Source organism: Gastrolobium bilobum, unplaced genomic scaffold, assembly GCF_033153095.1.
Source record: "Gastrolobium bilobum isolate Gb01-03AN ecotype WA unplaced genomic scaffold, APGP_CSIRO_Gbil_v1 utg2703, whole genome shotgun sequence".
Taxonomy (NCBI): domain Eukaryota; kingdom Viridiplantae; phylum Streptophyta; class Magnoliopsida; order Fabales; family Fabaceae; genus Gastrolobium; species Gastrolobium bilobum.
The window spans coordinates 540,146-563,368 of NW_026898904.1; the positions used below are offsets into that span (position 1 = coordinate 540,146).

At 32.5% G+C, this 23,223-nt stretch overlaps 1 protein-coding gene and 1 pseudogene across 1 annotated transcript; one reads left to right on the forward strand and one right to left on the reverse strand.

The window, feature by feature from the left end:
• Window positions 1–2,227: 2,227 nt before the first annotated feature.
• LOC133285311 (transcription termination factor MTEF1, chloroplastic-like) lies at window positions 2,228–4,005 on the forward strand (annotated as a pseudogene).
• A 499-nt stretch (window positions 4,006–4,504) lies between these two features.
• LOC133285297 (uncharacterized) lies at window positions 4,505–11,700 on the reverse strand. The gene is made up of 6 exons (XM_061482516.1): window positions 11,239–11,700; window positions 6,292–6,845; window positions 6,130–6,188; window positions 5,470–5,568; window positions 5,172–5,348; window positions 4,505–4,757 (listed from the first exon to the last, which is right to left on the reverse strand). Exons 1-6 carry the CDS (start codon window positions 11,697–11,699, stop codon window positions 4,716–4,718), a joined length of 1,392 nt encoding a protein of 463 aa, XP_061338500.1. The 5' UTR covers window position 11,700; the 3' UTR covers window positions 4,505–4,715.
• Between the last annotated feature and the right edge of the window lie 11,523 nt (window positions 11,701–23,223).

The window sequence follows — 23,223 nt, forward strand, 5'->3', positions numbered from 1 at the left end:
ATAATTATCTATTGTAACAGTTGGCATATATATTTTATAAGTATAATACATTTCAAAGTAAAGTAGTTAGTGTAATAAAAAAAAAAAAATAAAGTAGTTATGTAATACCTCAGAAAAGTAAAATAAAATAAATAGAAATATAATAATGTATATTCTTAAATATACTTAATTTTTTGGGATTAGTATAAAATTGTGTTACGAGCATGGATATTGATTGTTATTAATTGTTGGTGATATTGATTATCATTTAATTGATAATTATTTCTTTTATTTAATTTTGTAAACGTTAGTATATATCAATGATAATTTGTGAAATTAATAGTGATTAAATTACTAAAATTAATAATCATAATACTAAATACATTGGATTATAATGAGTCAGCATTTTTGGATTTAGTAGAATGAGTCAATCATAAGTCAGCCTTGAGTCTATAAATGAGTCAATAATGAGTCAGTTATATTTTGAGCCATAAGAAAATTAAAAAGAAAAGGAAAATAATTCTAGGAAGGAAAAAGAAAATAGTCTAAGAAAGAAAAGCAAAATAATCTTAAGAAGAAAAAAAGGATTTTTTTTTTTTTTTTTAAATCTTACGAAGAAAATAATTGGGCTTCATGCAGGCGAGTTGCAGCCTACAATCCGAACTGAGGACGGGTTTTTGGAGTTAGCTCCCCCTCGCTAATGTGCCTTGGATGATCTACATCTCAGGGTCAGGCGCCGACGAGCACATTGAACTATCCATGTGGCTGAGAGCCCTCACAGTCCAGGCACAACGACGCAATTATCAGGGGCGCGCTCTACCACTGAGCTAATAGCCCGTCATGCAGGCCTCCCGCCGGGGCCCGCTATGCCCAAAACGAGAGAAAATAATTGTATGAAGCCCATAACTGAATCCAAAACTTTAACTATAAATAGAGGCCTTGACTATTAACAACACTTCTTTCCCAAATTGTTTTTACTTCTAGAAGTTATCAAACACGGAGATCAGGTAATCCTAAACCCTATTAGTATTACCTGGTCTCCGTGTTTGATAACTTCTAGAAGGAAAAGCAATTTGGGAAGAGAAGCGCAGTTGGTAGCAAAGAAAATAATAATAATAATTTGAAATAAGAAGAAAGAATAAAAAAGGAGAAGAAATGGAGAAATGCTCAGGATTGGAAGTGATTTGATTTGGTTTAGTTAGACCTCTATCTATAGCTGAAATTTTGGGCCCAGATATGAGCTTCATACGATTATTTTTCTTTTTCTTCGTAGGATTTAAAATTATTTTCCTTTTTTGTTCTTCTTAAGATTATTTTCTTTTTCCTTCTTATGATTATTTTCCTTTTTTCTTTGTAGGATTATTTTCCTTTTCTTTCATAGAGTTAGTTTCCTTTTCTTTTTAATTTTTTTTATGACTTAGAATATGGTTGACTCATGATTGACTCATCCTACTAAATTCGATGATGATGACTCATCCTAATCCAATGCATTGAATATTATGATATCATACAGATAAATATTATTATTAGTATTATTTTGATTTTATCACTATTATTTTTCACAAATTATCATGGATATATCTAGCGGTTACAAATCTAAATAAAAGAAATAATTATCAATTAAATGATAATCAATATCACCAAACAATTAATAACAATCAATATCCATGCTCATAACACCACTTTATGCTAATCCCAAAAATTCTAATATACATAAGAATATACATTATTATTATTATTATTTTATTTTATTTTTCTGGGGTATTACAAGTTCAATGTATTAGTTGATTTTTATATTCTAATAACTTTTTATTTGCCTATTTCATTAGAACTCTAAGGTTTATTTGGTGGACAAGATATGATAAAAATTGATAGGATAAAGGTTATTATATAGGATATTTGAAGCGAATTACATGGTGTCATGATATGATATAACTAGATAAAAATATCATTTTAGTAGAATTTCATATAATTTTTTGAAATTAGTTTTTGAATTATTATTTTTACTTATTTAAACATTAGTCCTTACTTTTAATACTAAAAAAAACATTTTTAAATAAAATATATTAATTATATAAATAAATAAACAAATTTTAAAATAAACAAATTATATTTTCACCAAATAAATTTTAAAAATTAAGTTTTAAAGTGATTATTAATATTATTGGCCGGTGGCTAATGGAGTGGGTATTAGGTAGGGTTGGCTGGTTGAAGTGGTTGCGATGGCGTCCGCAATGGTGGCTGACTGATGGCAGTGGCAGTGATGGCTAATGGTGGCACTGATGATTGGTGGTTGGGAGCGGCGGTAGTTAGTGCAGTAGTGGCTAGTGGAAATTGTGGTGGTGTTGGGGCTGGTGGTGACCGATGACAATTGTGGTTAGTGGTGGTGGTGAAGATTAGTGCTTGGTGGTTATGGACAGCGGTGGCCTAAGTTGGTCAGGGTGGCCAATGACAATGACAACAATGCTGGTGGTCGGTGGAAGTAGTGGTGACGACAATGACCAGTTGTAATTGTTGTGGCTGACTGGCGACAATAGTGACAACAATGGTTGGTGCCTGGTGCATGGTGGTGATGACTTAAAGTGGTGGCGATGACAAAAATGGTGGTGGTTGGTGTGATGGTGGCAGGTGGGGGTGACGCTGCTGTGTGTCACCTGTGGCAATTGTGGGGTTGATCTATGGTAGTGGTGGTGGCTAGTGGTGGTTGGTGCTTGATGGTTGGTAGTGGCTGGTACGTCATGCGGTGGCAATGGTGGTGACTGGTTGGTGGTGGTGGTGGTGGCTAGTGGTGATTGGTAGTGGCTGGTACGTCATGCGGTGGCAATAGTGGTGACTGGTTGATGGATGGTGGTGGTGGAAATGAGTAGTAAAGGTGGCTGATGATTGATGGCATTGGTCGATGACAAGGTTGACCCTCTTGTGCCCAACAAAATTTGTAAGAGAAGAGCATAAGGCTGTATTTGGTATGAGAGGGATGTAATATTTAACATTTCCCATCTTATCATGTCCTTTCCTAAACAGGTTCCCTCTCTTTTGATAGCTTATCATGTCACGGATAAGATAAAATAAGTCTAATAGGATAAATTTATCATATTCTATTAGTTCACTAAACAATGAATAAGAGCAAAATATGATAATTTATCCTATCTTATCCTCTCTGTTTTAACCATCATACGGTCCCTAATTGTTTTTAGCCATTATATTGAAGGAGCTTAGAATCAATAAAAATCATTTAATAAAATAATTGTCAAGGAATGCTTCTTAAATTGACTTATCTGGTTGATTTTGCCAAGTTAGGAAGAGTTTATAAATCTGATGGTTTCACTGATCAAATTTCAAAAGCAAATATCCACGCAAAAGCTTGCTCCAAAGCCGCCAACTTTATTCACAAAATCATGCAAGACCCTAACTTCAATTGAAGGAGAAAATCGTCTTCCTTGAGATTATGGGTGTTGAATCTGTTGTTGCAGTTAAAGCACTGTCCCAGAACCCCTACAGTGGAATCTATTCATTTCATTATCTCCTTCCTTCAATCCAAAGGCATCTAAAGGACTTGCCTAGGATCTTTGGCATGTGCCCCAAGATTCTCAACTCTGATATCAAAACTGAGCTTAACCCAGGTTTAATTTTCTATGACAAGACCTCAAAGTCCCAGATCAAAGCTTTAGGAAGGTTGTCAACAAGTGCCTAAGATTGCTTTCCTCCAATATAGACCAGCCTTGGCTTATCAAGGTTCTGTACCGTTGGTGTCAAGTGTAGAAAAGACCCTATTTCCTAAGGTGAATTATTTGGAGATTTTGAGTTTCTCGAAGGATGAAGCTACATATGTAGTTTTGAGATATTCAGCCCAGGTTGAAATGGAGAGAAAATTGGAGGAGCTGAAAGAATTTTCAAAGTACTTTGCTATTAGTTTGGAGAGTATGTATGATAAAGCCTAGACACTTGGAGGTTGTGCAAAGTGGGATCAATTTAGCTTTGTCATTGATGCTTAAAAGCACTGATGAAGAGTTTAGGGAGCTGATATAGCAAGGAGGTGGATGACCGCTAGTATCATTATTTTTTGTGTTAATTTATGTAAATGTTTTCAGTCCCAAGGAAGTTTGGATCTTAAAAGAATTTTTTTCTATTCAATACATTTTCGAATTCTTTAGTATAGGTTCCTTAAATCGAGACAAATAAAATTGTTGGTGAGTTGCCCTTGCAATTCTTTGGCTGCCCTTTTACGTGGGGGACGACCATGTTGATGATATTTCATCATCTAGATTCCATATTCCATGGTGGGAAGTTAGAAAAGCATTTCTTGGAAGTTCTCCCTCTACATGTAAATGGTCATCGAGATTGTCAATTCTGTAAAACGTGTTGAGAATCATCTTTCAATGGGCGAGCACGAATGTTGAATGATTGTGGGGTTTCAATAGGGGTTATAAGGTTCCATAAGAATAGTAAAAACTAATTCTTGCATCCATGTCATCATATACAAATCAAATACTATAGCTGATTAATAACTACTTCAGAAATAATACCTAATAAAGCATCAAGCAACTTATGATACAAACATGAAACAGTAGATCCATCAGTAACTATTTATACAAAGGAGCTGATGTTTTCAAATTTCATGCATTTAGCGTGTATACGCTGTGCATGTCAACAAACACTTTCGTCATTCCAAATGTCTAGCTTGGTGTTTGTCCACGACTTTCAACACAAAACTGAGTTATCAAGAAGTCATCCACTGGTTAAAAGGAAACTTCTTCAGAAATGAATGCTGCCCACGCATCCTGTTCCAATGTGAACTTAATTTCAGCATTGATCCCTAGTCCATTCCTTATTGACTCAAAAAACAGTTCATGCTATATATATATATATATATATATATGTATATATATAGATATATATATATGGGTTTATATTTCTCCAGCTGCTTGAGATCCAGCAATCAATTATTTACCATTTATATAGGTGATTGTATCAAATATGAAGAATCATAACCATACATTTGTCACTGCTAAACGTCAAACGGTTAGAAAAATGATTTTACTATTATATATATATATATATATATATATCATAGGAGATAAATTTATTTCCTATAACTCAAAACGACATCGTTGGAAGGTTGTAGGAAATAATTTTATCTCATATGACACAGGAGAAATACTAAACTCATATATATATATATATATATTACATACCTGAAGCATGGAAAAAGCCTTCCCGGCTAGGTACTTCTGTAGGAGTGTTGCTCCTTTTTGCTGCAGTTTGTCTGGATGCAGGCATAATCTTGCTTTCTGATAAGCCTTCTTCAACTGTGAGCTTTCTTTAAGACTTGTAAGAGGAATAGTACACCAGCCACTGTCAGGCCATAGAATCTAGCAATGAAAATATATAACCAGGTTAGTTGCAGTTATCTGAATACGTCAAAGGGTATGAAACTACAGAAGATTTCATAAATTGTCAGTGATAAGAAATCAATAACAAAGAGAAACTTACATGATGTAGAGTCGAAAGCAGTAACCGTATGTCAGTTTCCTTGCCAGATGACCACAATCTTATATCTCTGTCCAACTTCTCAGTGTCTGTCTGTAGCTTCTGTATAAAAAGTAGAGCTATCAATATAAACATTTATTCTCAGGGAAAGGAAACAGATACAAATGAAAATCCTAATATGAACCAAAGTCTTTACAAGATATGAAAGTTTTAACTGCTTCAGAAATTAAAACATAATTTTTTGATAGAATGCATATTGCATATTTTTCAATTTTTACTCATTTCTAATCACAAAGTTTTCTTATTATTGTTATTTAATTTATTTATGGATTGTTTTGATTATACCCCCAGTCCAGACATCATGTATAGAATATATTCTGCCATTTATTTTCTTGAACAAGTTATTTTATCAACTAGTAAAATGATCTTGTCAAATTGGAAAGTTGTGTTATCAATCTTTTAAAGATTGGTGAAGCTTGGAATGGTTGAAATTGAAATCATTGCAAAAAAGACTGGTTGTTATTACATTATTGCCTTTTTTATTTTAATTTTACAACCCAATATCATATTTAAAACATTTACTTTCATTAAAAATCTGGTTAAGGTTTGTATCAGTAACATGATGCTGATGCTTATTTACGCTTACACAATACAATATATTACCTTCGGAGGTTGAACTATTCCGATTCCATCTTTATGGTATTTACTTGCATCAGGGCTTCCTGCATTATATGATAAGATACAAACATGAAGTGTCTGTTTCAGGACCAAAATGTGTTAACTTTGTATAAGACAATTTATCTGTATAGTTATTAAGACAATCACCTTCTATTTCAACAGTTTGCTTATTGCCATCATTTCTCATGCTTGATTCTTCATCAGAGTTTAGTGATTGAAACTTCTCTTTGGCCCATGCAATTGCTTCATCAATGGCTGATGCTACACAATCTTCCCTTCTAAGATTGGAGTTGACCTCTATGACATAGGAGCCCAAAAGTTCATCATCATCGTCATTGTCGTCTTCGTCGTCATCTTGTTCTATATTTTGTTCTGAAAGCACGTGATCATGAACTGAAAATTTTGCTTCAGGTTCTTGACAAAGCGTGGATACAACAGAAAATGGGGAATTGAGCTCCCAGTCATCAGTGAATACTCTGATGCTTTGATATGAATTGGATTCGACACTAATGGTTTCTGGGGAAGAGGCTCTTCTTGAGAATCCTGAATGGGAGCTTTTGGAGTTCTCCTTGTATTCATTATCCTGATACTGAATTTCAAAAGACTGACCATTGCATGGAAAAAGCGGCACCCCATGTTTACTTGGGTGTTCCTCAGGCATCATAATGGATGAATTCCATCTCCATGGGATATTGATTGGCCTGTAGCAATAGCAATCACTAAGAATCCTCAGAATTCCCATTACTGCATTACAATAGTTTCAGAAGTTCTTTTAATCTTCAATAGAATTCTACAGAATTAACCTTATTGTGGAAACTGGAAAAGCCTGTATAGTTGAAAAATAAAGCATCATGGGATAACAAAAGCAAGCATAACAATGAAATGTTTGCCACGAATGGTTATGCCAGTTGTTATTTCCCAGGCCAAAAGGGTGAGATGGAATATGATCACTAAAATCAACTTTCAAATTCAAAATAATTTAGTTTCTTTCCAAAGTTAAGTATATAGAGTAATTAACATATTCATATCAATAGCTCTCAAACATACTGGGGAAACCATCATTATTGCCTATAATCTTCAACCTTATCAAGCTCTGCCTTCTAAATAAACTCTAATGAATGTTAGTATCTAAAACTTCTTCACGTCCAATTAAAAGCACATAATATGTCACTGTCTGTGGAATATATAAATATATCCTATGGATTATGAATAAGAAGTGCGTTAAGGAAGAAAAGAAAAGAAAAGAGAGAAGTTGAAAGGGTGTGTGGGTTTTAAGAAGTCCCACATTGGACAACTAGTAAGAGGTGAGAGAGTTTATAAGTTCTTTCATCACACTCCTAAATTGCCCCTTGGGGCACTACACTTTTGTGGAGAGGAGAGGAGAGGAGCAAAGTAGCCTTTGATCCACCACGTTCATTGCAATCTTGTCAGCTTGGCTCAGCTCAGTTTGTATGTGTGTATGAAACAAAAATAAATTTTTATTAAATTATTTTATTAATTTCTTATCCAAAATATCTCTGTCTCTATCCGTTGCTTCCCTCTAGATTCTTCAACCCAAACATTTTGAACCAAACCGGTTCTTACCTTTCGGTTCAAACCGATGCGTTCATTCATATTGGACCGAATCGGTCACCGGTTATACCCGGTCACCGATTTCGCCGCCGGCAGTGGTTCATCGTGACTGGTCAGTGTTTGTATATAGACTCTGATCCCTTCAAAAATTTCATCCGGTTTTCTGCACTGATACTCTGCCGGATTTTTTTCTTCATCCAGTTTTTGCATGCTTCCTTCCGTTTTCCAGTGTAACTCCTCTGGCATCTTGTTGTATTAATTTGGGCTGTTGACTGGTAGTGCCATTAATCTTCAGACGTAATCCATTCTATCCTGGGAGACAAATGTCCATCAACCTTTGACATCAGTGAGGAGGCAAATTGTCTTAAGGAGACACTTTTTGTGGGCTCGGATTTATTTCATTATTCTGCATACTATGTTCATTCCTTTTCTCCAATACTGCGAGTTTGTTTTTAGTTTTACTATTGCACTGTATTTTGTGATTATTAATCTCATCTGTTTTTATACACGAGTTCAAACCTCTTAATGATTTCTAATATCACCCACTGTCTTTTAAACAACACTGTCATCCTAAACATTAATATACGGGAAAAAAAAAATTCAGCTTTGAACATAAACTAAGAAGTGAAAGGAGTTATAGTGTTTGTAAGTATAATAATTGTAAAGAACCAATTCAATCTAAAAGCTTAACTATTGGGTGAGGTTTTTTTAATGATTTATATTATTCTCTAACACGCCCCGTCACACGAGAGTCCCCTTCAACCCAAACATTTTGAACCAAACCGGTTCTTACCTTTCGGTTCAAACCGATGCGTTCATTCATATTGGACCGAATCGGTCACCGGTTATACCCGGTCACCGATTTCGCCGCCGGCAGTGGTTCATCGTGACTGGTCAGTGTTTGTATATAGACTCTGATCCCTTCAAAAATTTCATCCGGTTTTCTGCACTGATACTCTGCCGGATTTTTTTCTTCATCCAGTTTTTGCATGCTTCCTTCCGTTTTCCAGTGTAACTCCTCTGACATCTTGTTGTGTTAATTTGGGCTGTTGACTGGTAGTGCCATTAATCTTCAGACGTAATCCATTCTATCCTGGGAGACAAATGTCCATCAACCTTTGGCATCAGTGAGGAGGCAAATTGTCTTAAGGAGACACTTTTTGTGGGCTCGGATTTATTTCATTATTCTGCATACTATGTTCATTCCTTTTCTCCAATACTGCGAGTTTGTTTTTAGTTTTACTATTGCACTGTATTTTGTGATTATTAATCTCATCTATTTTTATACACGAGTTCAAACCTCTTAATGATTTCTAATATCACCCATTGTCTTTTAAACAACACTGTCATCCTAAACATTAATATACGGGAAAAAAAAAATTCAGCTTTGAACATAAACTAAGAAGTGAAAGGAGTTATAGTGTTTGTAAGTATAATAATTGTAAAGAACCAATTCAATCTAAAAGTTTAACTATTGGGTGAGGTTTTTTTAATGATTTATATTATTCTCTAACACGCCCCGTCACACGAGAGTCCCCTCACATGAGAGTCCCCTCACACGAGAGTAAGGGTGGACAATGCACAGGCCCTCTTACCTGTGCTAAGAAAATTCCACAGAAAGTGGGGGCAGTGAGGATCGAATCCGGGACATGAGGCTTTGATACCATGTAAAGAACCACTTTAACCCAAAACTTTAAGGTGTTGGGTGAAGGTATTTTTAATGGTTTATATTATTCTTAACACTTCCCCTCACACAAGAGCCCTTTGGGCTTGAAGTGTAGATATTGCACAGGCCCAATATTTTTGGTCTTACCTTGTATTTATTTTAATTCCACTCGAAAGTAGGGGTGGTGAGGATTGAATTCGTGACCTTGTGGTCACTTAAGCTCTGATACCATGTAAAGAACCAATTCAACCTAAAAGCTTAAGCTATTGAGTGAGGCTACATTAATGATTTTATATATCTCAACAATAATAACTTGGCATCATAGTGTTTTTTAGAAGCCAATATGTCTTGAAATTCATGGTAACTAGGGAGAAAGTGGGCTGGACTAGGCCAAACTTTGCCCCGAAAAGCCCAAGCCTACGCCAAAAAATTTCAATTTGTCCTGATCCAAGCCTAGTATGAATCTAACTGTTAGCCTGGCTTGACCCGTTTATAAAAAAAACAAATGGTCTGGCCTACCCCGTTGGCCTGTTAATTTTTAACTTCCAAGCAGAACCATGAATCAACTTTACAAAATACTCAAATTCTGTTGCTAAACCAAAAATCATAATTTCAACGTCCAAACAGAATCACAACAAAACTCATGCAATCTGAATTTAAGTCACTTTCAAAAGCAAAATGCTCAAACTAAATAATATATATTTCATCAGATCCAACAAACAAATCCATACTCTGTAAATTAAAATAACTACATGAATCCAACAAACACATCATGATGCTTGTAGTAAGTATAATCTCTCCCAAAAACTTTTTAATATATTCATATACACAATTTAACATGCTGAGATGTTGGTTCCTCCTATATTAGAAATAAAGTCAGATTTCTATTAACATATAATCGAATATAATTAAGTTATAAATAATTGTAATTGATTAAATTTATATCTTTTGTTTTTTCTTCAAGGCATATTTATTATATTTTATTTTATTTAAAATAAATAGTACAATATAGGCCGGCCTGTAGGCTTATAGGCCATATTTTATGAAAGTGGGCCTACGACCTTCTTATTAAACAAGCTTTATTAAGGTCCAAACTCGGACTATTTTACAAAATATATTAGATCAGATCTAACCTGACATAGGCCGAGCCGTAGACCCCTGTAAATCAATCCGACTCATTTCAACCCTAATGGCAACCAGCTACTTCTGGCTGCGGTCGTGCTACCTAGTTTTCATAATTTATGTGCAGAAAAATTTAGCCTAAGTGACTGCATAGTTCAATATATTGACGATTCCAAAACAGGGAAATATTTATTATGTTCCAGGATCACTTAATGATGTAGTGCTCTCTTTCACAACACTAATTTTTTCTTTTTCTTTTTATTCCTGCTATTTTTCTTCTTTTCTAATTTTACCCTCTCATTTACATTGGACCACCTCCGGTATAAATTCTCTCCCAAACGAGAGGGATTCTTAGAAAAGCTGTATACATGTGCGCTGACAAAGACTGCCATGATGGAAGTCCCTTGAACCACATCAGCAATGACATGGAAACCATTTTGGATCTCTCATGTATTAATTGCTTGTTCGAAAATTTTGTATCTATCTTTTTTTCCATAGACTTTAAAATCAAAATTTGTAAATATTTATTAACAAGAGATAAACACAAAATTTTCATCAAATCAATAGTTCAATTTCAGACAAATACCAACAACATCAAGAGCAAGAGGAATACATACACAAATATAATTAATCACAAAGGGCAAAAATGTCAATTTGCAAAAAAATAAATAAAAAAAAACAGTTGCTCTTTTAGTTTGGTTTTTCTAGCCGGGTTTCTTAACCGTTAACAGTACCTCAGCTTTGAAGTAAAAGCAGACAGTGCCACGTCATCTCCGGTCGTCGGCCGGCAAGGGCTTAGCTCCTCGGAACTTAGTGCCGATGAGGAATTCGCCTTTGACAGCGACCCCGATCTCTCTCTCGATTTCCGGTCATCATCCGACCCGAAGATGTCGCTGTAAAACCCCTCGTTTCGCGCCGGAATCCTGAACCCGGGTAAATTCCGGCCACACTCATGCGCCGGAGATATGAACTCCGGCGGCCGGAAAATTTCCTCGTAGAACGAACCGGAGCTCGAGAATTTGTGCGCAAGGAGGGTTCTGGGTGGGCCCCCATAGACGTCAGCGAAGTCGTCAGCGTCAACAGGTTCACCGGAGCCGGAGAAGATGGACCGCCGGGTAGATGACCGGTCCTCCACGGATCTCCGGCGGGGGAGACCCCGCATTAAGCCCGTGCCAATTCTCCATGAGTCGCCCATTTTCCGGCGATACACACCGGAATATTCACAATATTCACAGGAGCTTACTGTTATATATAGAGAGTTGAAAGAGCAAAACACAAAAAAAAACAAAAAAACAAGTTTGAAGAAAGATATTTGTGAAAAAGTGATTGATTGACTTTTTTTTACTCTTATTTTTTTTTCTACTAGAATTCATTTTTCAATTTATATTATATAATAGACCTTTATCAAAAGAAATTATTTATGGGGTTTGCATTTGTCATTTAACATGACACAACAAACTTTTCTACACACAACATTTTGTGGGCACACACTTTTTGAAGAAAAAAAGAAAATTACGGCACGCAAAACGAATCTCTATAACATTACATAATCAATTTTCCTACAACATAACTCTTATAAAACTCATTATTTATTTAGATGTTAAAGAATAGGGGTGTAATGTTTATCATTTTAAATGATATTCTTTATATCATTTTTAATGAAATCACGTCGTTTTAACGTGTTTTATCATTTTTCTAATTTATAAATTAAAAACAAAAAATGGAGAAAAGAGAATATAAAAACATACCAAAATAATGCAGTTTTATTAAAAATGACAACATTTTATGTAATTTAAAATGACAAAATTTTTTAACAAAAAATAGTTTCATGCAATATTTTTTTTGTATCCATTTATGCAATACTTTTGATGCGGTTATATTTACTACTAAAAAAAGTTTTACAATTTATAAAAAAAAAGTTTTACAACTCTTATAACTAAACTAATCATTATTGATTTCTGTATTTATTGAGAATTAATAATTAATTAATAAGTGTATCCAATAAATTATAATCGTTAAATTGACGAAAATTAACGGTGATTAATTTGGTAGTAAGAGTTTGTACAAAATTTTAGTAGTAAATATAACCTCTCCAATACTTTTAAATATTGTTTTCATTTAAATTTAAATGTAATATTTGTGTACTATACACTGAATGATAGAACTCTCATTTGCAAAAAGGGGTAAAGAAAATGAAGTAAGCATAATTTATATATGGTTTGTTTTGTATCCTGACGTTATTTTTGCTTTTTGTGAATAGTTAGTGATAATTGAAGGAAAATGCACAGTGAGATAGACTTGTTTTTCTTGCCTGGAAAGATGATGCATATGCTGCTGGAATTGAAGTCCCCACAGACATTATCATGAGGGGTGTGTTTTATTTTCCTCAGTTTTGCACCATGCTTTTGATTTTCTTTTTGGGTGGGGCATGGGATTTTGTGTTAACCTTTCTGTTGTCTTCATGCTATGGGTTTGTCAAGCCATGATTTTGGAGTGTATTATTTTATACTTTGACGAAAAGAATATATGACGATACAAATCATTCAAGAAAAAGGAGCATGTGTAAGTATCCTAAGAGCATGTGTAAGTATCCTAAGATTGTTGTCACTAATTATCACTTTTAATTGGGGGAAATTGGTGAAAAAAGTCAAAACTGTCGATTTATGTGTATGGCTGAAGAAGAAAAAGTGAACAAAAGGTTGGTGAAGGAAAGAATGGTTGATACGTCAAAAGGGGACAATGCATGCCTTAAATTGATTTGAGATCAGCCTTACCTTTTACTTATTCCATTTTAGAGATCATAATCAATACTCTTGATTTTGTGGATAGAATATCACCAACTAACCGAGTGGTCTAAATGATTCTCTGGTTTTCAATTTTTATAATTTCTTTTAGGTTCGTTTTTTCTAAAGTGAAAGTAGATAGTTTATCTATATTGAGCTCAAAACAATATTGTTTTGAGGCAAAAATTAAGATATTTTTATAATTATAATTTATTTCAGGATTATAATAGTCTTTTCATTATAATTTTTTAATTTTTTAATCCAAAACGATGTCGTTTTGGGAGTAAATATAGATAATTTATCTATATTCACCTTAGAAACGTTAAAACCTTTGTTTTATTTCTCAATTGTTTGGTTGTTCAAAATGCATATCAATGTGCAGAAGAGATAGACTTTAAAAGCAGGATCCCCATTATTTATTGTTTAGGATTGCTATCATATCTAGTTAGAAGTATAAAACATTTTTTAATGTGAAAGAAATCATCCAATAAATTGGACCCCAAAACTTGGTTTACCTATTGTATTAATTATGACGAGGTTCAAAAACATAATTCAGACATCAACTGAATAACTCCACTTCTTTGTGTGGTTGGTAAGGAGAACATGCCTAATTAAAGATGATGTGGGATAATCATAAATAAATACAGTTAGTTCTTTCCAACTTCGGCCATTAGATTGATGTTCAATGGTAGAATGATCTTCTCAATCTGAGCTTGAGTGATTGTCATTCATAAAAAAAACTACTAGGTCCTCCATTCAGGTGTTAATGATGGTGTCCACCCAAATCAATTCAAACCGCGATCACCGAACTAAAAAATTGATAATCGAAAAAAAAATCCGTATATTTTAATTGGATTGAATTGATTGTTGGTTTGGTTGGTGAAAATCGACTTAATCCAAACTGATACAATATATTATGTATTTATTATTTTTGAAAGATGGTGACTTAAAATTTTGTTATTTTGTAGAATTGAAATCTTGGATATTATTGATAGCAAACTATTTTGTTTTAGTTTTTTATTGTCTATTAATCTATTTTAACTCTTCATAAGTTTTAAGACTTATTTTAGATTGAAGACTTGAATTTTCCAATAGTTTGTAACTTTGAATGACTTTATTTTGATATAGCTAGTGATTTGTATGACTAAAATTTTAGACTTTTCAAAAAATTGAAAACCTATTGAATTCAAACCAAATAAAATTGGATTGAATTGGATTAGATTTTAAAAAAAAATCCTAACCGAATGGATAATTAAATGATCAAACCGAAGGGATTGAATCAGATGATTTTTGCTTCAAACTCGATCCAATCTAGACCGCGAACACTCCTAGGTGTTAATACTATATGACTGTAGATATTATATTTATTCTCTTTTTAATTTTTTAAATATTTACATAAACTCATAAAATTAATTACAAGTGCCTCCAAATAAATAAAATGATAATGTGAAAGTGTTCTGCTCTTATCATTTCCAGCAACATTTATTCTTTGCAGTGTGCTTGTTACTTGACCATAGTTATTCCTATCAGATTTGGCAGTAGGTGTTGCTCTGTATTTTGTAATTACGCTGGTTATTGTGTCTTCACAATTTGTTTAGCTTTTTCACCATTAAATTGAGCTCCTTTGTATTTTGTTTATAGCCCTCCAGAAAATTGTTTTGAACTGTATTTTTATAGGTTTTAAGAGTGATAAATGGATGCTAGGTTTATAGGTTTTAAAATTATTGTCACTTTAAAATATGAAAAGTGTATTAATTATTTTTTTTATAAATTTTACAAAAAAATATTTCTGCAGTTATGGCAAACAAGTTATCTGCATTTACTCTCAAAATAACGTCGCTTTGAGATTGAAATATTAAAAAATTATAATTATAAAGACTATAATAACCCTAAAAATAATTAAAATTACAAAAACACCATGATTTTCGCTCCAAAATAACGTCGTATTGAGCTTACTGCAGATAAGTTATCTGCAGTGACCGCAGAAAAAGCGAACCCTAAATTTTATCCTTTTCTTTTGATATTTTCACTAAATGAAATGAAATAAAAAATTAATCGTGTGGAAAGATAATTTACTTAAATGGTATTATATTTTTCTAAAATTAAATGTATTTACTTTTTTTATAATTATGCAGAAATTTAAACTACATTTTATTTTAAAACGAATGAATACTAAATAATGTTATAATGTTCCACCAAAAGTTAATGCTTATTAAATGGTGTCGCCACTTATTTTAAATTTTCACAATATAAAGACCATTATTAATGATATAGATTAACTAGCGTCCGGAAATTCCGTGAATGTATGACAATAGGTTTATTTAAAATACATAATAATTAATTGTGTTTGAATTTTAGAGATAATAAAGTGTGTTGTATTGGTGTTCATACAATCATACCAATTCAATCCAATGGAAATAAAACAAAATCAAACTTAAAATTCACAACCAAAAATAAGAAAAGTAAAATAAAAAAAATTGAAAGCTGCAAAGTCAAAAAATTTAATTGGATTAGATTGATTTTAAAATCGAAAAAGAACTGATATAGTTATTTTCATATATATATTAATTAATTAAATTATCACATAATCTATATATTTTTATGTAAAGCAAATTTAAGTGAATGTAAATAATCATAACTTGTTTTAGTAGTCTGAGTTTGATACGAATAACAATTATATAATGATGTATACGATAGGACATTAATTGGATACTCTTGATTAGTTTTTGCTATATTAATTTATCATATATTTTGTGGTTTATTAATTAGTGCCTCTTCAAACAAAATAAAAATTGATCTATAATCTAAGTTACTTCCGATTAGATCGAATTTGAATTTAGAATTTAACTGATCACTTCTCCAAACCCATCTAATATAATAAGTGAAACTGCCAGTACGTTGAAGAAACTGATTGGAGGCACATGAGTATGTTTCAGATATTCTTTTTCTTTTTTCGGAAGAGATATTTCAGACAATGAGATCTGTATTCATAAGAGCACAAGAAAAATGCCAAACTAAGGAACACCGCAATTGCTATAAATTATAAGTCATGCACCCTGCTCCTCATATTTCAGACATCATATTCATCATATTTGAGAGTATCATATATACATGATTTCCCTCAATTATTTTCAGTGACGACTATGACAAAACTGCATATATTATATCTGATGTCATACTATATAGTATATAGGATGATTCACAACCATCCAGTAAAGGAAAAAGATAATATTGATGTCGGTATACGCCTGATAGCGGTTAGACGATGAATTTTGTTGAGATATTGCCTGATAGCTGTTAGACAATGAATTTTGTTGATTAAATATCTCAAAGTTGCCTTATTTTCAAGTACTTATCAATTCATACATCAATAACTATCAAATAATACTAAGAATAACCATGTCCGCACTTGCGGACATAAGATTTTAGGTTTTTTTATTTTTTTGGTTGCGAGTTTTTATTTGTATCTTGGTTCAATATTTATATTAGGAGTAAATATCTTTTTAAGTCCTTAAAAAAAATACATTCCCCACATTAGTCTTTTATAAAAAAAAATTAGTCTCAAGGTTTCTAAGAAATTCAAAGTGGATCAATTTAGTTAAAATCGTGATCCCTCACAAATTCAAAAAAGACCCACATTAGTTGCTCAAGAGGACTAAAATGTTTCCACTTTGAATTTTATAGGGACCAGGTAACTAAATTTTTTTTTGTAGGAGACTAAAGTAGGGACCGAATTTTTTGTTAGGGACCAAGAAGAGTACAGGTAGTGTTGACTCTTTTATTCACCATTATAAAATAGAATGAAGATGTATGGATGTACTGAAGTATATTCTAATATTTGTTTTGGAGGATTGGTAAGATTTAGGGAAAAATGATTGGTCAAACTATTGCCTGCAGCTTATTATGGAAGCAACTAGATTATGAGCGATTTCATAACCTTGTATATAAAGCGTTAATCTAAACTGTATTTACAAAAAAAAATTTCGGGGGCACTACCTCCGAACCCCACCACTAAATGTGCGGACATAAAGAATTTTTCCTGGATCCGCCACTGATACTATTTGTTCTTTTGGTCCATGATGTGTACTCGGTCCAATTTATGAGAAGGTGTATTATTTCAGTCATGTAAGAAATTATTTCATTTTGAAGCACCACCCAAAAGCTTGGAAGGTATATATGGGTTAGGATCCTTTAATATTAGTGTCAAAATTAAAGTTTGATACTGGTGTCAAATTTAAAGTTTGACATCTCATCTGAGAGCCATTAGATAAAAAAAGATCATCGACTCTGATTTGTAAGCATGCGACATCATTGATCTTTTTTGATCTAATGGCTCTCAGATGAGGTTTCAAATTTTAAGGTTGACACCAGTGTCAAAGTATCCTACCCCCGTATATATATATATATATATATATATATATATATGATTTAGTGGATGTATAGTGATCGGATCTAAGATTTGGTGCGGTAAAAAAATTTTAATTATATACTACGGATAGTACATAGTTATAATATTTGTGTTTATTTTCTCTTTCTGGAATTTTAATTATATACTACGAGTAATACATAGTTAGAATATTAAAGCTGTTTTTTTTTTCTCTCTTAGTAACTTTTTAGACAGTTGTCGGGTGACGTAGGAGAAAAAAAATAACTTTAATATTTTAACTATATACTACGGGTAGTATATAGTTAAATTTATGAAGAGAGAAAAAAACACAACTTTAATATTATAACTATGTACTAAACATAGTTATAATTTTTTAACCGTACCAAACCTTAGATCTGGTCACATGACAAATTATTTTTCCATATCTATATAGGGTCCCCAACTTCTTATGTTGCTACAAAAAAATTTCTCTTATGAAATCAATTACACCTATGTATTAGGGGTAGTACATAGCTGTAATACTAATGTTATTTTTTCTCTATCTGCCACGTCAACTAATAACTTTAAAAAAAAGCAACTTTTAAAATTACAACTATGTACTACCCCTAATACATAGTTATACTTGATTGCTGCACATTTTTCCCCTTATAGCAATATGAGAAGTGATTTTTCCATATATATATATGTGTGGTGTGTGTGTGTGGGTGTAGTAGATGCCCTTTTAAAGGATACAACTTGTATCCTTTTAGTGTCTTATACTATATCTTACCAGTAAAACATAGTTATAATCTGAAAAGTTACTTTTTTCACTTTACACATTAGCTAATGTCACTGAGTAGAGAGAAAAAAAGTAACTTTTTGTATTAACACTATATCTTACCAGTAAAACATAGTTATAATCTGAAAAGTTGATTTTTTCACTTTACACATTAGCTAATGTGACTGAGTAGAGAGAAAAAAAGTAACTTTTTATATTAACACTATGTCTTACCAGTAAGACATAGTGTAAACAAACTAAAATGACACAAATTGTGTCCTTTAAAAGGACACACCTGCCCGCCCCCCATATATATATATATAGGTTAATATTTTTTCAGTCACTTGAGATAAATTTATCTCAAACTACCTCTGTTAACTATGTATTACAGGTTGTATATAGTTATAATGTTAAAGTTGCTTTTTTTTCTTTCTCCTCAGTTACTTTTCAGAACTTGTCTAATGACATGAAGAGAGAAAAAAAAACAACTTTAACATTATAATTATGTATTATCCGTAATACTTGTTTGAAAGGGGTAGCTTGAGATAGGCTTATCTCAAGTGGTTGGATAACATTGTCTCAAGCAGCTTGAGAAATGATAAGCTCATATATATATATATATATATGGAAAAAGTATTTCTACAGTCACTTTAGATAAGGTTGTCTACAGCTACCCTTTTTTCACTAAATACGACCGGTCGTATTTAGTTATAACAATAAAGCTGTTCTTTTTTTTCCTCTTTACTCAGGCATTGTCGACTGATGTGGCGGAGAGAGAAAATGCAATTTTAATGTACGACCGGTCGTACTTAGTGAAAAAAAGGTAGCTGTAGACAACCTTATCTAAAGTGGCTGCAAAAATGTTTTTCCGTATATATATATATATATATATATATATGAGGTTTACATTTCGTACGTGCATCAATTAAATACTTGCCATATATATACTTGAAAGCATTAAATGCGAGAAATCATAATCATATAAAGGATTAAAGTATTAAATGTGGAGAATCATAACTATATACCTATCATTACTGTACGTAAAGCGGCTCCAGAAATGATTTTACTAAAATATATATATAAAGAATCCGCATATAGTATGAGAATAATCGTGAGGTGAACTGCGTGTCAATTATCCACCTCTAGCTCTAAAAAAATTCCTCTCCGGATTTCAAACCTCTAGCTTTTATGTATGAGAATAATCGTGAGGTGAACTGCGTGTCAATTATCCACCTCTACCTCTAAAAAAATTCCTCTCCGGATTTCAAAACTCTAGCTTTTTTTATTATTCGTTCGTCCGTCGTGTATCTTATATTGTCACTTGAACAAATCACGAGGGGGTTTAATTAATGATTTCTTGAAGTTGAAGAAAAGTGTAATTGGCACTATTTAAACAGTCTGTTAGTGACTGGGTTTAATTAATTTTACCAATTTTGTAAATTTGAGGAACAAGGTTACTGGTAAGTGATTTTCTTTCAACTTTTTGGCTAGTTATCCGAAAGGGATATGAAACAAGGTAGAGCTGATAATGTTATTTTTCTTAAAAATAAAATGACCACACGGGAAAGAAAAAGCATAATCATTAGCAATGTAGCCCCTAAGCAAACACGATAAACTGTTTCTTATGGCCTTTGCACATGAAAAGTAATAAAAAAATAAAATAAAATAAAAATTATCATGCAAGTCCTGGGTGCATAAAAGCAAAAGCAAGTCAAAGCTTGCATTACACTCAAACCATAAGTCTTCCACCTTTTCGTTCTTTCATTTCGCCTCTTTTACAATTTTCTTCTCTATTTTGTGATGTTTGAAATTTCAACACGGTTGTAACATGTAATCAAAGTAGGTGCAGAATGGCAAACCAAACATTTGGGGTAGGAGGCACATTGGTACAAAAGTTCGCGTGCCATATTCATGATCAATCACCAAAAGCTAGCTTCTGGTCCCATTTCCATCTTCTCATATCATACTGGAAAGAGAACATCAGCATGTAATTTGTCCATTAAGGGATCAGATGCTTATATCCAACCACGCCTCTATACCCCTTAGAATGCTTCTCATTGGTTAATATTGCAAATAGAATGGTCTCTTTTAATTGTGGCATGAAGTGCATGTGATTATGAATGATTATTAGGGGGTCTCCACCATCATAATTGGTTTAGGTATTGATTTTACAGCCACAGTTTGAGCACTAGTCCTTCGAGTGTGCCCGTTAATTTTCTGATCTCAATTATTCGTATCAAAGTTTCAGAAGCCTATGCTTTATATTTGTTAGTGAGAACTAATAAATTTATAGTGTCCAAATTATCTCACACATATATAAAAATACTAATTGGGGAGTTAACTTTTTGGGGCAGGATATATTTACCAGTAATTAAGTTTATTATTTTTTACCACCAAATCTTAACTGTTGATTTTCATATGGTTATAATTTATTGAGAATTAATAATTAATTAATAAGTGTCATTCAATAAATTATAATTGTCATATTAACAAAAATCAACTAATAAAATTTAGTGGTAAAAATAATTAGCGATAAATGGATCCCTCCCTAACTTTTTATGACAAAATTGGTTAGGCTCTTCCATTGAGAGTACCTGTCATAACAACATTTTTACAGGCACTCTCATGAAGAATAATCATTATAAGAGAACTCTAATCAACGCCCCCGTTAAGTTTCATATTATAGCAAAATCTTAAGGTGGTGTTTGGTTGGGAGCTTTTCAGCGGATATCTATGTTTCTCAAGTATGGCTTTTAGAAACACTATGTTTGTTTCAACGTATTTTCACCAAAAACTCATCTATCCAATTTGTATGGATTTATGAGAAACATATATATCCGCACTGTTTAGAAACCCAATTTGAAGGTGGAATTTTTCGAAAAACCGGTTATTTGGCTTTTAATGCACTGTTGATTTCATAAAGTTACCTAATTTTCCCAGTAAAGTTTTTTCCCACCAAACAATTTTTTTTTACATTTTTCTACCTATCTCACTTTATCTATCTTTCTAATCATTTCTCTATCTATTACATTTTTCTACTATTCCAAAAAAAATTTCCTCAAGCAGGATCTCTAAGAGTATCTATTATAACTCAAAAAAAAAAAAAACTTTTAATTGGCTTTAAGAGTCAAGATCAGGTTAAGGTTTACATTAATGTCATTCAGCTGCACTGGCTTAACATAAAACTAGTTATGGCCAAAATCATGGAAATGTTTACATCTCAGAGTGACTTCATTATTGAGTAATAACGGGGTCTTCTAATCTTTCAACCAGTAAATTGTTTCCTTATTTACCGGGAATAAATCATATACATGAGTAAGGAAAATAATCAGGCATGTTAAACTATAAGGATGGTTATTGGGGGATAAAATGGGTTTTACCCGTGAGATCTGCATGCCTAATTTAACGAGTTGAATTATATTTTCTAATCTGCCAACCCATCACAATCCAACCTGTTAAGGGTGGGTTAAACAGATTGAGTGTGGGTTAGGATGAGATGACCCGACAGGATATTTTTTATTTTTTTAAAAGATAAATTGGGTAATTTAAATAAAATATTTTAATTAAATTTTTCTAAAATACCTCTCAATTTTATTTTATTTTGAGATATTCTAATTGATTTCATCGCTTCGCGACTAGTCCGATTCGAAATGTGTTTCTGGATTAAGGCTTTAAACTCTTTTCAAAGATGGTACTGAGGAAGATCTAAACACATGCTTTTATCCCCACTTGTTCAATTTTCTGGCGACAACTGAACTACCATTATTTGATCTCAGTCTTTTTTATATGGTTGAGATTTTCAACCCACTCCGACAAAGCAGATTGATTCATGGCGGGTCAAATTATTTTAAGAATGGTAGAGAATTGAACTAAAGTACGTTCCCAACCATTAGTGCTTTATCAAATAGGATCAAGTGTGTCAAAGTTATCCTTCAATCTGCCAATTGGGAATTGGGAAGAATGATTAATTCTACTCTTTGAAACAATTATTTCTACTCTTCTTAAATGCATAAAGAATTTTAACGTTCAATGGAAAAGTAAACAACTTGTTCACCACCTAAGAAAATCAGAACATGTAAAATCGAATAGTAAGATTGGTGGCTTCAAGCGTCAAATTGAAATTCAAAATGATACAGATTTTTTGGGCCAGTCCATAATTTAATGGAGTAGTTCATACGCGGATGACAAAAGAAATCAAATATTACAGGTTAAAAAAAAGAAAAAAGAAAAAAGAAATCAAATATTATTGATAGACTTAAATGAATTAAGGCAATTGATATATGAATAATCAATGCCTGCAACTAGGAATAAAACTACTACGATCTGACAATATGGATGAACTAGCCCTTAATATAAAAAGTTATACTCACCTCAAAATATATGTTTGGCACTTTAGTTTAGTACAGGCATGTTAAGGGGACTATTCAGGAAAAGCAAAATATATATAGTTGAATAACACACTGACCAACCTTATCATTTTCTTCAAATACTCCTAGGAAATTTAAATATGAGTGGTAAATAATTATGTCCAACATTAATTAGCAATGAACTAATTAAAGACTATAAGTGTAAAAACTCATAAATTTAATATTTTAAGTTTTTGGATTAAGATATAATGTCTAGGAACATTAATTTTCAAATAATATTGTTTCACTTTAATATTGGGACCATAAATATATAAATTTTACATATACGATGAGAGTAATTTTTAAAATATCATAGAGTTTTTTAATGTATATTCTTAAACCCACAAGTCAAAACAGCCGTTATAAACCTTAAAGCTAAATATTCG